The sequence below is a fragment of the Chroicocephalus ridibundus genome, chromosome 10 (genome assembly GCF_963924245.1).
Source record: "Chroicocephalus ridibundus chromosome 10, bChrRid1.1, whole genome shotgun sequence".
Taxonomy (NCBI): domain Eukaryota; kingdom Metazoa; phylum Chordata; class Aves; order Charadriiformes; family Laridae; genus Chroicocephalus; species Chroicocephalus ridibundus.
Window position 1 is genome coordinate 24,778,976 of NC_086293.1, and position 16,011 is coordinate 24,794,986.

Sequence of the window (16,011 nt, forward strand, 5' to 3'; positions counted from 1 at the left end):
CAGGTGTTTCCAAATCTGCCAATGCCAGATGTTGCCAAATCTTCTCGATGGTCCCTTTTTCTCACTGAAAATTTTCTGTGAAAAGTATTTATTCTGTGGGTTGTCTGCAACTGTGGGAGTGTCTTTGCCCTTCATGATTACTTACCTTAAATCAAATAGCTACTTTTTTTGTTTCTTCATGGAGTAACCTAACCTTTTTAAACAGAAAGGTATCTCTTCTGTGTTTGCAATTATCCTTTCTAATTACTAAATATATGTCCTATAATACTGGAAAATAAAATCAAAATAAAGAAACCTATTGGCACATCCAGTGCCTACAATAACCATGACTATTCTTAATTTTGCTTATAACACTTCCTTTCTGCAATCATACTTCAAAATAGAAGCTCATATTCACAAATTGTCCTAGTAAATGAAAAGAGAGCCATAAATATCAGCAAAGCAAATCAGGGAATTTGATTTCAAAGACTGTTCATGGATGCTTTGCTTTTGTATTCACCAGTAACTGCTATGAAGAATTTTCACACAGTAAAACTTAAAGTACAGTAAATAAAGAATAATCAAATGAGATCATCATGATGTGCAAATAGTCACAAGAGAAAAAAAGTGATGAAGAGAGGAAAATACTGACCTGAACTTGGATTTTGAGATGGTTTGACTAGAAGAAAAGGAAAACACATTTTTAAGAATGTGGAAAAAATAATTAACACAAATTTGTTCTCTTTAGAATTCTGCAAATCAATACATTGGATTTACATATAGATAAAAACAAGCTTTTAACAAAAGGCACCATGAACGCTGAAATTCTATTGTCTGTTATTTTCTGAAATACCATTCCTAAACCTTTACAAATTTTCTAAGTGAAAGAAAGGAAATCTCCTTTAAAACTAAGTAAATAAACTGCTCATGTAGAAGCTGCTTGGAAGGCATGAAAATCTGAGCAAATGAAGAACACCACTGGATATAGAAATATTCCCATACATTTAGTTATTGCCTAAAAAATACATGTTCTCCAAATGGTGCACAATTTAACAGAAAATGTTTCTTTTTACAGTCAGGGGACTGTAAGGGGTCTTCCGTCACGGGACTTCTGCCCTTTTCTTATTATTTTGGACAATAATTATATTTTATAAAAGCTTTCAGGAAAACATAACTCTGCTGGAAGTTTAGTTGAATTGTTTTATATCTTCTTAACTTGAGAATTTTAGGAGTGCTTTAATGCTGTAATAATTGGTCCAATATTAAACTACTGAAAGTCAAAAAAAGCCCAAGTGTCATACAAAGCTTGACTACCGGAAAGCAGTTTTGGCTAAATAAACAATGGGGAAAGAAAGATTCTTTTAAATTTTGAGATGGTGAGGGCCGGTACCTGAAAACAGTCCGTGTACTCACCATAGACTCCCACAGCATGCTGGGCTCTCCCCTTCTCCACTGACATTCTCTGTGTTCACTGATTCAGTTTCACTGGTGGGCATGCTTGCTGTTAGGAGACAGAAACCACTTCAGACTGACAGCCAAGCGAGGCACGAGACAGAATGTGATCTCCTGGTCTACTGCAAGAATGCCTCCGCTTTTTGCGGGTCTAATGAGAGCTTGGAAGATCTGAGGAATAGCAGATGAAGTGAGACACCTCACCAGTCCTCCTCTTGTAATGAAAGAGAGCACACAGAATTCCAGAGTGTGTTGTAGCTTTTTTTGTTTCTTTCTAATGATCCAGCATAACTGTTCAAAATGCACTACAGAGTACAATGTAGAGGAGTTTTGTAACAAAGAGCATGCTACCTCTAGTAAAGAAATAAACCTGAGCTAGATTTTGGGACCTGTCATTTTAAGAAGTGTTCTGTTAACACTTTGGGGGTGTTTATCAGTTTAAGTGTTATTAACATGCTCGCTAATTCTGAGAAATGCCATCAAAGTTCTTCTGAAAATAGGAACCATCACACTCTGATCATACTGACCACTCTATGATTTTACTTCCATTATGAATTACGAAGGCAAGATGCTAGAAAGTAAATGCGCCTGCAAACACTGTATGAGCAGACAGACAGGAAGGAGCACCGGGAATGGCTGAATGATGAGAATCATACAAAGGATGATGAGAATTACTACTAACAAAAAGGGGATTATTACATTTGTTACACAGTGAATTACTGCAATCATTACTGAGTAGTTAGCAGTTGTAGCTAATGGCCCTTTAGACAAAACTCATTTGCAGATTCGTCATCACAATTTATCTTCAAATCAACTGAAATACAGAGGGAGGACAACATATGTCAAAAGGTGTTAGCAAATGATGAACAGCCAAAGTTCCCTGTACTTTCTAAGGGAGAACACTATTTCCATGTCTGCAAAGCAAGCATGAAAGGAAAACCTCAGAAACAAGAAAACCGTAAAATTAATGTTGCTGGTTTATACAATAGAAATACCACATAAAGTAGGAAAAAATAAGAGAGGTGGAAAATGCACTGGAATTACTGCAGAACAGCAAGAACAAAAGAAAACCAGAGTATCTTAAAGGTATTTGGTGTGCACCTTCTGCTGGTTTGATGGTTTGCTTGGTTGGTTTTGTTGTTTGGTTGGTTTGTTTTGTTGTGCAGGGCTTAAGACAATGTCTGTGGACTGACAGTACTGAAGACAGAAGGGCTACAATGCTTATTTCTGTTAGGGATGTCTCACTATTTTGGTAGCCTAAAGGAGGCTTAAAGCAGGCTTAATTACACACGTCTTAATACCAGTGAGACTCAAGAATCAGGCCCTGAATTTTCTGATTTGTCTGCAGATCAGGTACGAAACAGAACATTAGTAACGGTTTCTCTGCACAGCCTCCCTGTTGCCTCAACACTGACATAAAGACACATGGAAGTGGTAAATGGTATTTGGTTTCCATCCCCATCAATTCCATCCAAGATGAGAGACCGACAGGTTTATGCAGGCTAGACACTCAGCTACTATTTGCAACAGCTGAGAATCTGTCCCCGTAAACATAAAGTCACCATTACATGAATTTAGTTAAACACAGAGTTGGCATAACAAAGAAAGATCCAAAATATCCATGCAGGTATATTCGAATAAACAAGGCACTTCAGGCAGTAAGCACAGCAAAACCCTCTTTCACAAGGTTCTTCTGTTTTGATGATTCTTTTAAAATATTACTGTAATTGTTTTATAGATCAAAAATCCCTCTTTAGCACCTGCAAGTGCCGCAGTTCTAATATTATGCTTCTCTTTATAAATCAGTTTTTAAAAAAATGTATATTGCCAGTCTTGTGTGAACTTCACAGCTTATAGTCGCAGACTTCAAAAGGTATTTCATTCAAACAATCTTTGATGATATCCAAATTCAAGTATTAACATTTCAAAGGTTTTTAAAAAAATTAAAAAGCTATTTCAGACATAGTCGCAGATCTTCAGAACTAATAGTTTTTATTTTAAAATACCAGAGTCTTTTGCAATAAATGCCAGGACTTTCCCTGCCTGATAAAGAACTGAAAGAGTTGTCTTGGGCTGGGTGACTTGCATGCTGTTAGGAAACACATCATTATAGCCACCTAATGATGAACATTTTAGCACTTCTGATGGGCAAATGCCAAACATGAGCACAGAAGTCTTGTTTCATACACTGTTATTAAGAACTGCCAGAAAAACAGAGCTAGGCCCATTTTTGCAAGCATTACATGTGCAATGTGTTTCTAACACTTGTGTTTCATATTTACCAACCCTTCCCTCATCTAAAAGCAGTACCTAGAATCATAAAGTGTCACTTAGTGTCACACAAATGCTATTTGTTTTAATACACGCCAAATAATTTTTAAAAGCGCAAGTGTAAAGTAATATAATTTTAATTCAAGTCTACACAGACTCAATACATTAACCCACTGTAAGAAATACCATCCCTTTTGAACACGACTACATGGAGAAAAACGAAGTAACAAAGAAAAAAATCTTTCTCCCTATTGAAGCCAATTTCAGTTCTGCTCATTATTAAATACAGCCAGAATGTTACTCTATTTCAGACAGGGCTATTGCTCTAGCTCTATGAGTGACTTGCAGGTGCTGTGTTGTTACAAAAACAGAAGAGGAAAAAAGAACTACAGACAGTTCAGTTTACGTTAGAAACTCAGCTATCATTATACTGTAATTTATATGCCAAAAGAAAAACTCGACAGAAGTACTGAGAAAGGCACCACGTGGAAGCCTAGCTCCAGCAATGCTAGCAAGTCATTAAATCTTTAGCCAGAAGAAAACAGCAACAGCACTGCATGACCACATCCACTCTTGCTAAATGCAAGCAACCCGGCAAGCCTCGAACAGACTCAATTTCATGCTCACAGCTTTTTAAGGGCGGTGTTCGTTGGGCAAAGTACAGCGCACAGAACGAACTTTTGAAAGTCTGCCTGATCTCAGTAAAGCCAGCTTTGAGATCTTTAAACTGGTACTCCAGTATTCAAAGCAACGTACCAAATTTTCTCTATTCACCTTTTGCCCTTATTTTACCATCATTCTCCTGCAAAGGTTATCTAGATTTCTAGATAGTATCAGCTCTCTTCAATTATGGTAACTGGTTTCAAAAGAAAGAATGCTTGCATTAGGCAATATAAACACCTTATATAGCATGCAGCTTAATACTTTCCTGAGTACATAGAAAACAGGTCAAATATACCAACCACTACATTTTATTTCTGCAGGTAAGAAAATAGATTGGTTTTCTCATGTTATAAAGCTCACTATTTACTCTAAACAGGTTTCAGATTTTGGAGCAGGGATTTCAAACTCCGCTCCAGGACATAACTAATGCATAGCTAAGAGCAAGTCAGTGTCCACCAGCATTGGCGTGTCCTAGCCAGCTGGAGCTGGAAGAAATAAATTCCATAATCCTGCAATATGACAATTTAGTTTCACTGCAGAATCCAGAAGCAGGCTGAATTACACCCTGAATTATTGAACTGTGGTGGCAAGTATTATCATTGGAAATGTCTTCCTCGAGAAAGTATATAATGAATATTTTAATCTGGTTCAACTTCAGCTATGCATTTTTGATCCATAGGCTGACCTCATTTCCACACTGATGCACCTTAGGTAGCTTTCTGGTTACCTGTGCTGAAGGAAAAGAGCTGCAGAAGCGGAGTGATCAGCACAGCTAGTCAGATAATCAGTAATAGCTACTGAAGAGAATCTTAAAATTATTTAAAAGGTACAATACTGGCAGAATCTTAGATCAAATGGTCATCTTCTGCCTGCTAGTAATGTGCAACCAAATCCCTGAGCTCCAGAATTCTCCTAATTCTTTCTTAAATCAGTGCAGGGATTTTCTGAATCCTTTACAACAAATCTTTGAGGGAGTCAAACAGGAAAACAGAACAAAATAAATCACCAAAGAGGTAACTTTATCCCTGCAAATTCATCTCAAATTTTCCTAAATCTGCTGTATGCCCAGAAAACACATCAGAAGTAAGTGGTACTACCTATTCTGACTGTGACGCTCCTCAGGGTAAATTCAGCTTAAGGAGGGGCTGCCTGGAAGATGTTCTACATCTTACTGTAGGGAGGTATCTGTTTTCATGGTGCAGATTTACTCTTGATACTACCAACAATCATTCTCACAGGCTCTCTCTTTTTATAGGCAGCCCACGGAAACTCAATGCAAGGTTGAATGGTTGCATAGCAGTGGAAGGAGAGAAAAATAATCAGTCTTCATTACAGAAGCATCACTGAGCCAACCACTTCTAGCCTGAAGGATGGCACTGTGAATTTTGGGAATGTTGTATATTCTACAGATGTGGTGCTTTTAATAGAAATAGAGGTAGAGGTAATACAAAGAAAAATATTTAAGTTGGGGTTTCTAATGCAGTGGTAGCCTAAGTTTGAGCTCCTTAGATCAGCATAATATTCTCACAAATACAGAAAGAAACAGACTTAGGCCACTGATTTGTACTTTAGAAAAATCCTACTCATAAAAAGTATACCTGCCCTGCCAGACAGAGATGAATCTAAGTCAGTGCACATATGCTTGAGAATGCTTTTGACTAGCAAGGTCAGGTACTAGTAGCAAGACAGCATTTGCAGCTGGTGGCTGACAGCGAGTTTTCGGTCGGTTCCATGCTGCTTCATGACTGACATCAGAACCTGAACCTGCCAGTTTAAAGGCTACGTTGAAACACTGCCTTTTAGCAATTTTTATGGAAAAATTATTCCAGCCTGAAAAGCTGTGTGAGCTGTTAGAAAATACACATCACAGTTACACAAATAATTCCAAGCAGACTCAGTTATTTGTAGAAAATTAGTTCACCAGGTCCTAGCAATTTCTGACTTAATATTCTGCATTCTCTAAAGTAACTGGATCAGATTTTTCAGCCTCAATAGTGATTCTTAGGACAACAAGGAAGTCAGTTGCTGCAAGAACTTTCTTGTAGGTAGGACTGGAACTAAATCTAATTACTACAATTCTGATTATGTCAAATCAATACATTTGCCAGTATTAAAAGAGTGCAGTTTTGAAAATAACTATCGTACTCTAAAACCCCTGTCCACATGATTGTGGGGGGAAAATAAACTGAATAAAACACACATTACAGAAACAAAGCCACTAATAACAAGAAGAGAGACAGTAAAAGTTTGTTATGTTTTGTTAGATTCGACATTAGAAGTGTTATAAATAAATAGTAAATATTATCATCGTACTGTTCTAAACTTACACTATGATCCGTTATAAAGCCTATAGAATACTTTAATGTCTTCACACCTGAATTTAAACTACATGAGCTGGTTTACCTGACTTTTGAAAAAGAAAACCTGTGCCTCAACAAGAAGAGTCACAGACAAAGGCACTTCAGTGGAAATCTAAATGGATTAAAGACTATGCTTTAGGAAGGTAGAGCACTGCAGCACCAGTCTATTTCAGACATGCACTTCAAACAGCAGAGCTGCATGCACGAGTGTCTACATGCTAAAGAGGTATATGTCTTTGTTACAGAAAATGCATACAATATGTGCTTTCAAAAGCTAACACATCAAATGCAGTATTTGCACAAAAGAAAGTTCAACTGCAAACCAGAACATCTTTTTACCATGTTTACTGGAAGAACGGCCAAAGCAACTAAGTCTGCTTTTCTTCTTTTCTTCCATTAAGTCAGCCAATGTAACCCCTTCGCGTTAAGCACATGTAATCCCAGCATTTAACGGCAGATGGCAGCAGTGGCAACGCAAAAAAAAAATGTGTCCATATATGCAATGTTAGGCAAAACAAATTGAAATTACCGGCAGCATAACTAATCAGAGCTAACTCCCTCACCTCTCAGTGATTTTTGCATTTTGAGCTAAATGCGCAATGCTTTGAAGTCAACGGAAATTCTTCACTGACTTCAGGGTAACTAGCTATTGGTTCATAATAAAGACTTACGACTTTTACTAAAGGCATATTTACGACTCTAGTAGTTAAAAGGTATTCCATTATTCAACAGCACTGAAAACCTGCCCACAATCCGCAACACAGACATATGAATACCAGGGGCTCAGATATAAATAACTTGACTTAATGACTTCTCTGGTTAGAAATTTTAAAACGCTGGGGTTGCAGGAACCTAAACAACATTTTTAAAGGATTACGCAAGACGCTATTAATCACTGATTTAACTGCCTTTGAAATCTGTACCTTTTCCTGTCATAAAGAGATCTCCTGTATCCTAAACCCAGAGCTCTTCCACATCACTGAAGAGCATTATGGTGATCTTCCATCACCGTAAACCAGCAGTAATCTTGATCATCCAGAGGTTCAGGTATTCAAAGTAGGGACATAGCTGCCTAGAAGCCTGCAACTGATTATTTGGTGTACCTTGGGACCCAGCTCCACCTTATGCTTCTAAGACAGTTCTAGAAAGACATTACCAGTATATTTAGTCTAAATTTATTTCCAAAGCTTACTACTCAAGATTATTAACCTGGCGACAACTAGCTAAGTTTCAGCTTATTTCCAAACAGGTAGCTCATTAGAATATAACACTGCTCCTAACCCAAAACCTTCCCATGGAATAACCGGATAGATTGCTTGCACTGCCTCTCATCGAACCTCTCCACGCAATGTCATATGCAGCGGAGCATGTCTTGAATGCAAGGAGGTCGAACACTTCACCAACCCTTCCTCCTTTACACCCGGTTCCAGCTGATATTAAAAATTAAATTCCAAGCCACACACTAAAGCACATGAGCACAAGCACAAAGGAGTGCTATGAGATTGCCTATTAGCTGGAAATTTCCACCCAAAATACATATGCATGCCTGAAATTAAATTACTGGGATTTGTTTTAAACTTAATTACTTTCCTTCTCCTATTTTTACTCCGCAAGTCTCCTCCAACTCTTAACCTAGCCTAAAATTATGTCTAAATTAACAGTTTAGAGCCAAAAGCTCTCTCAAACTCAACAACTATGCAAACAAGTATTTTTGTTTATGAAAGACCTGTATGACCTAGAAGCTGTTTAAGGAATGCTGGAGCAAATGGCTCTTTTCCAGCATATTAACACCCTATTAGAACAGGATGCAAAAAGTTCCTGAGATTTCACCTGCAGGCTTACAAACCAAGTTCCTCAGCACCAGAGCTGACCGCATGGCTGTCCAACGCTCTGTGCCAATTCCGCATCACCTACAATTCTGCATGGCAGACTTGCACGAAGTGTATTTACTCCATAAAATGCACGGTCTTTCACTTGACAGTCTTAGGATTTTATGCTGATACTCATACACACAGTTTATGTATTCCTTCCACTCAGCATTAGTAGCAGTAAGCAAGTATAGTGAAGTCTTTGGCTTTTTTTACTCTGGTCTAGATAAAAACTCTGTTTGTGCTACAGATTTTCAAATAGACATAAATTATTCCTTTTCTGGCTGATGCTGGCATCAACATCAACCCACAAGTTGCTTTCCAGCCCCTCATAAAATCACCTTGTTTCCTTCCAGTCAGTAACACAAATTCATACCCTGGTTTTATCGCAAACTAAAGGACTAATAAAATTGTGAAACTCAAAAATATAAAGATTTAAAAAAAACTTAACTACATGCAATACAAAGATAAGTTTAAAAACAGATACCTCAATATCAAACCACTTTATTTTCACTATTTTACTATTTCTGAAAAGTACTATGGTTTAAAACAGTTCACAATAAATTAGCAACACTAGAAGAAAAAGTATTATTTCATTCAAAAAAATATTATTTCAACACGGAAAATAATGTTCTGAGATGCCTTTGGCAAACCACTTGTAGATGCATTTTCTTATATATGCACAATTGTATCTAAATAAATATCATGACTCTCCAGAGCATCACATAAATAAGGTGCTATTTAGCATTAGAATAGATATTGAAATTTGGACTTTAATCATACATTTAGTATTAAATCATAAACCACATCCTGAATCCATGCTCTAAAAGTTCTCATGAAAATTTTAACCGCCACCATGTCAACATGCCTAAGAGGCTAAAATAACCTCTACTAAATTATTACATTAAGACTCTGCTGTTACTCGAAATCTCTGACAGAAAAATCAATTTAACTTTTACAGTTGTTGCAATATCATGAAATTAACTTGTTCCTTTAAGCTAAGACTCAGGTCACAAGCACTGGAGGGCCACTACATCATAAATTACCTTTCCCATAATACAGTATACACTGCTGTCGAATAAATACATTATAAGTAAGTGGTAATTATATTTCTTAGCGTTGAACAAAAATCCCACAGGATTTCATTTATTTCACGCTCAGTTAACCCATCTAGTAAAAAATATTTTATATAGTTTCCTTGAATACCAGAAAAAAGATCCAGGATATCATTTCCCTACTTCAAAACTCAAAAAATCCTCACTATTAGCACAAGGTTATTTCTTGACTGTAATTTTGGCCATATTTTTTAAGCTTTTTCTATTATTATTATTTCTATTCCATGCACCTACAGGGAAACACATATTCTTCTTGACTAAGGATTTATAATGATACTTAGTGGCACGCAGCTTGCAGGCACTAACTTTTCACAGAACACAAATAAAGCAGAGTTTTTAAGTCTCAGTAGTGACGGAGTGCAGACAATGATTTCTACATGGACAGCTCAGCGCAGAATTTTCTTGTAGGATTCTGAATTATCTTCCATGACTCAGTATCAATATATTAATGGATGTGACTGCTCTGCTACCAAACACTTTTGCAAACTGGAAATCAGAAAGCAACATCATGTAGGCTGCGTTCACCCCAGCGTAATACCCTTAAAAGCAGCCAAACTGTCCCACACAGAAGTAGTACAGAGTAATGAACACGTACTGTTCCGTTTGCCTTCTTCATCAACCTCTTCATCATTTTCAGGGTCAATGTCTTCTGCCTGTGTAATCCAGTCTAGATACCCCTTCAGATCTTCTTCAAGCTGCTGTTTTTCACGTAGTTTCTGAAAGTCCCCTCGGGCCTTGGCTTTTTCTCTTTCCTTGGAAAATTCCCTATCAAATTCGGACAAAGCAGAAAAAAAAAATACTGATTGTCAAACTCCCAGGCATTTTGACCAAGGTCTTGACGTTGCAGAATAACATACTAACATAGAAAATGAACTGAATAAACTACACCAAAGAGTTGAGAACTTCTTTGAAAACAAGACAGTGGTGCAAAGAAGTCATGGCAAATCCCTATCACATTACATCAAAACTTTCACAGCTTTCATGATTTAATTGAAAATTAAGCAGTATTCTTGACTCTTCCCCTATCAGAAGAGGTGCCCCCTTCCCCCACCCCCTTTAGGTATGTGCTCTTCTATACAGACTTTAAAATCAGTTTTATCTAACGGGTACAAAGAGAAAGTGACTTGCAGTGATGTCAGAGAGATGACTAGAAGATGCAGTGAAAAGGAAATTCTGGCAGCCAGTTCCCAAAATCCATCCTCTTCAAGCCACAGTTTATTGGCCATGCCCAAACATACTGATTTCAGTGTATGGTTCACAGAATTCCACTACTAAGCTCTCTCAACTACATCACGCACAGACACCCGTGCTGTTTGAGATCTGACTGTTTTGCCCTTTTGCTCTCTATCATAGAGCCTAGAAATCCCGTTCTCGCAGATCAGAAACGCATCCTTGTATATAAATTGAATCCTCTGTCTCATTGCCCCAGCCTCAAGACAATGTATTCAACTGTCTCTCTAGCTTAGCTTTGTGATTTGGGTCGATCCCTAAATTACCATGAAATGATAATTAAAATAATTAAGTCATGCTCTTTGAGAAGGAGATTGGATAAAATGGCCTACTGAGGTCTCTTCCAACCGGAATTACCCCATGCATGAATCTATGATTCCCCTCATGATATATGACTCAAGTCAATTATCAAGTAAATTCTTGCACCCGCAACATTTCATATGCCAACATGATTACAACATTTGGTGTGATAAACAGCTCCAAACGCCTAACTCGCTTTGCTAGAAGGATCAAACCCTTTCTGATTTATCCGAGTATCAATTTGTACGATCAGCGGTAGACAAGCATCTTTTGAACTGTATTACAACTATGTACTGATTCAGTATTTAAAATTAAGCTCATTCTGACTACCTTGTTAACCTTACAACAGAGCTGAAATTAAACATTAAAAACGTCTATAGTAATTTCATTTACTATGAATTTGCAACCTCTATTTATTGTGAACTTTCGTTTGAAAATATTCCCTAATTAATACACTCTCAAGGGGAAATTTATTAAAGCACTCAATAATAACCTTTTTCAAGTGGAAAAATACTAGGAAACTAGTTTAAGACTTGCAAAATATTTTAACAAGGTGATCACAATTATCAATATGATGCTGCCCTGCTAACAAGATATTGCAGAATAATAGAAAGTATCCTAATTTTTTAACACAGTATTTCAGTTAAGTGATAGACATTACTTATTTGGAATTGCAAAGATACAATCTGTCCATTTTTTAAAAAATTTTTATTTGTTTTATTCAGAGTCTTCAAATACATCTTTTAAATACTAAACTTCTGCTTTGACACTAGTAAATTTAAGAGTTAAGTTCTTCACATGCAACCAGATTTTGTTGGGTTTTTTTTAACGTTATGTTGCAGAAGCTAAAAAGCTTTCTGCTGCAAAAGCTAAGAGGCAGGCACTACGCTTTTTGCAGTTGAAGACTTAATTCAACAACAATTCGATTTGGAACGTGGAGATCACCCTGTTCCATCCGACGGCGCTGTAATGCAGCTGAAGAACGCCAGTGCTTGCTTTGCATTTGCTACCCTTCACCTAGCATCCAAGGACGAGGTCTTTCAAAAGGCCACCTCTTCAGAAAAACGCTCACGGAAGAGAGTGAGCTCAAAAGATCTCCCTGAGGGATAATTGCTTTTTAAAACAAAACAAAACGTTTTCATTGTTTTGGCAGAAGATGTTACCAGCCTGCAAGAAATTGTTTGTTTTATGGAATGCTGAGGTTTCAGCTTCTCTCAGAGAAAGTATCAAAGAGACCGTCCTTTACACCCGATTGAGACAACATACTCGTGACTCTCACTCCATGGGCAGTATCTTTGAAAAACAAGCTATCATGGCATAATATGAAATCAGAAGTACCAAGCCTTGCTAGCTTCTACTAAGTACTCATGGTTTTTTTTCAGTTAAGTCCTTCGGGTGTTTTTCATTAGGGTGAAGGATGTGTGATCTGGGTGGGTAAAGTAAAAAATCATTTAAAAATGAAACAGTTGGCAAGGCTGATACTTTCAGCAGCACTCCACCCATGACTGAACCACCTTTTAACTTAGACTTTATATTAAAATGGCTGCACACAGAGAATTAAACAGGTTTTTTTATATACGCAGCTAACTATGAACTTTCCCTTTAATACAGCACAGAAGTCAGACATTGTCTTGTTAAATGCTGCTCCAATTTGTCAGTAGGGAGAGATGCAATGGTGCTTGATTTCCATGACATTTAAAAGTTTTACTTTTATTTTTAAAACCTGACTGTTTGTAAGGAAATAGAACACCTGAGAAGACTGCATTTTCTTTAGGGGATGGAGGAATCTGGCTCTACAGTATTTTTTTTTCCTATCGCAGTCACAATGAAGTGGCATCCCTCGGACACACATACGTATGTATTCCTTTTACTGAAATACCACAAACAAGAAAGTGGAATTAAATGGAACTGGAATGTAATGAGTTTCCTGTTAGCAGAACAAGAGCATTTTTCCCAAGAAACAAGAGGTCATTTGAAAAAGATGAGGGGGGTGAGATGAAGAAGAGACGTTGGCTCTTTAAAGCTTCTGACAAGGACATTTAGACAACAAGATATTTGAATATTTAGACAAAGATATGTAGACATTGGCTGATCTCCTGGAAGGAGGAATAAGACAGCTGTCGTGCAGCATTTCATGGCTATGGAGAGCACAGGCTGGGTCCAGGGCAGAAAGAAAAAGCTCTTGGCTATGCAGGCAGCATAAGTACCGACACAGACAGACTAATGGCCAGAACCAGCCTCCCTGGCTGCCATCAGCCCCGTCTAGAAGCCTCTGACAGTTGACAGGCTTAGAAAGTGGCACATTAATTGTGGTAAGTGGACTTAAGCTTGGTAAATATTTGGTTTCGCAAATGCCTGTGCTAAGAGCTAACTTCAAAGTACATATTTCATTCTGGTTTGACAAAATGACCTGGATCTGGCATTTGAAATTGTGTAACTGGGGGGGGAGGCGTTGTTCATTGATTAAACTGACAAAAATTGTATTCAAAGGGCTGTTGTAACTACGCTAGCCTTCATAAGGGTCTCTCCACTAAAATATGATTTAAACCAGTCTCCACCCAAGTTGCAAACTGAAAAATCCTGAGGAGCTACTCTGATTTGACACCTGCATATGTGAAACGAAAATCAGGCCTATTGCGTGTAAGATTTCAGTTTAAAAATAAAACAGATTTAAGTAGTTTTCATAAAGGACAGGACTCAACGAACATGTTTTTGTCCTAGTTTCAACAACTAGAAAAAGCCAAGCTCACTACTGTCTCGTATTGTAAAGGATAATACGCTTCAAAATTAAGACTTCAGGCTAGGAGGGCTAGAAAGCGCTTTTTTTGCAAATCTCTACTTCTGAAGAATCTTATAAAGCAGACCTGCAGAACTTCTATAACACCACCTTGTATAATTACCTGTTTGCCTTCAAAATATCTTTTCTGCAAAACAGTCTATTGCTACCTAGATGGAGGCAATTCAGCTTTAGATTTCACTACAAATGCAAATAAATCAGATGACCCAGTCCCAGCCAGCCTAATTTTGATCTAGTTAAATATGACTAAAAATTGCAGCATATGACAATATCCCGTAAACTGAGCAAAGCTTCAGACTGCAGCCCTAGTGTAAATAACTCTATTGCACCTGCAGCAGAAAGGAGACATTACTTGCAAAATAAAGCATTACATGGAGACTCATCTGAATAATCTAACCTATTTTTAGTGATAGCTAAGCTACTATATAAAATGCAAGTTTTATTTCTATTGCCCAAAAATTCCTTGTCTCCTTGCAGAAAGACGATCTCAGTTCTCTGTGTAGGCAGACCACCATAATCACCAATGTTGCTGAGGCAGAAGCATATAAAATGCAGGTTTTGCATTCATGCCTCCATGGTGTGTGGCAATCATTTTCATGCCAGGTTTTTCTTTCTGCAGAGTGAAATAATTCGGGTTGGTACGCATCAGCTGGGAATGGCTTGATGCAACAGGGTGGAGGTGGCAGCTGGGAGTACCTACTGGGACTCAAGTACAGCGCTCTGATTCTCACACCTTAACTTGATGCAGGGTCAGTCATATGAACCAAAAAATCTTAAGATGACACTTTGCTTAAATGTATCTGGTACACTCTCCCTTCTGTCTGCAATTCGTGGACATAATAACTAAGGGGACACCTACACTGGCCTCCTATCGGCTGATTGCTCTTCCATGCCAAAGGCTAGACGCTTTTCATACGGGAGATTGTGCAGCAACAGGAGTGTTGCTGTATCTCCTGTGCATCACTAGGCACTGATAATAGGAAATAAACAGTTGCCTTCGACGTCTAAGCACAAACCAGGACACTAATTCTTCGTTGGCCATATTACTGCCCTTCTGTGTCACTGCAAAGGCAGAGAGAGAGAGAATTCATCTACTGCAGTACACAACTTACTGCACACAGGGTCTGGTACGTGGAAAGTGTTATGCTAATGCTATATGTAGAACTGTCACCCAGACGTCCTAGACTCTCGTTTATTCAGTGAGAACAGTCACATAATAACCCAAATGTACTCGCAGGAGTACAGCGTTGGCCACCACACTCACAGCAGAGGTTTCACACAGTGGTAACCATACCAACTAGCCAACGAATTACCAGAATCAAGTCAGAGAACTCGAACTGCTTAAACTGTACAGATAAGCGCGGACAACAGCTCACAGCTGGGTGTAACGTGTAACAGATGTAGAGAGACATATAAAAGGCTAAGTAATATCACAGCTTTAATTACTGGAGATTTGTATACATCATTGTTACCCCTTCTTTTAGAAATAATAAAAACTCATAGGCTGAACACTGCAGAATTATTTCTGCAGCATAAAAAAAAACTTCTAGCAGGAATTTTCCTTGAGCAAGGAGCATTAGGCTCTTGATGGGGAAATGCAAACTGGTATTAACTACCCACAGTTATTTCTATACAGTTCATTAGGAATTGATAAAATGTATAATCAATGGCTCCAGCACCACCTCTGTGTAGCAGAGGGCCTTGTACAGCATTACTGCGCCAGACTGCACATGAATGCAAATGGGATCACCTGTGGGAACAGCAAGAGAGGAACAATTTGATACAGCAACAAAACCAAGCTCTAATGTTTCAGACTGCTATTACATCTGCATATTAAGACGTGCTCATTTTGTCCTGCCTAGAGACCTGTTTGGCTCAGGACACACTGGATTTCTTAGTGGAAGAACCGGCATTACTGAGGGTAGGACCAAACTGCAGAGCATATTCACCCCACCATCGTGATGTGCACCGTCAAC

The 16,011-nt window shown here is 38.0% G+C and overlaps 1 protein-coding gene across 18 annotated transcripts in view; it reads right to left on the reverse strand.

Annotated features, from left to right (window-relative positions):
• Window positions 1-16,011, reverse strand: part of CACNA1D (calcium voltage-gated channel subunit alpha1 D) — a 201,088-nt gene that overhangs the window by 83,449 nt on the left and 101,628 nt on the right. For all 18 annotated transcript variants that reach the window (XM_063348334.1, XM_063348325.1, XM_063348328.1 and 15 more), the window contains exons 9-11: window positions 10,304-10,473; window positions 1,393-1,480; window positions 632-658 (exon numbers count right to left, since the gene is read on the reverse strand). In XM_063348334.1, coding sequence (XP_063204404.1) covers window positions 632-658; window positions 1,393-1,480; window positions 10,304-10,473 — 285 coding nt within the window. The remainder of the gene's footprint in view (window positions 1-631; window positions 659-1,392; window positions 1,481-10,303; window positions 10,474-16,011) is intronic.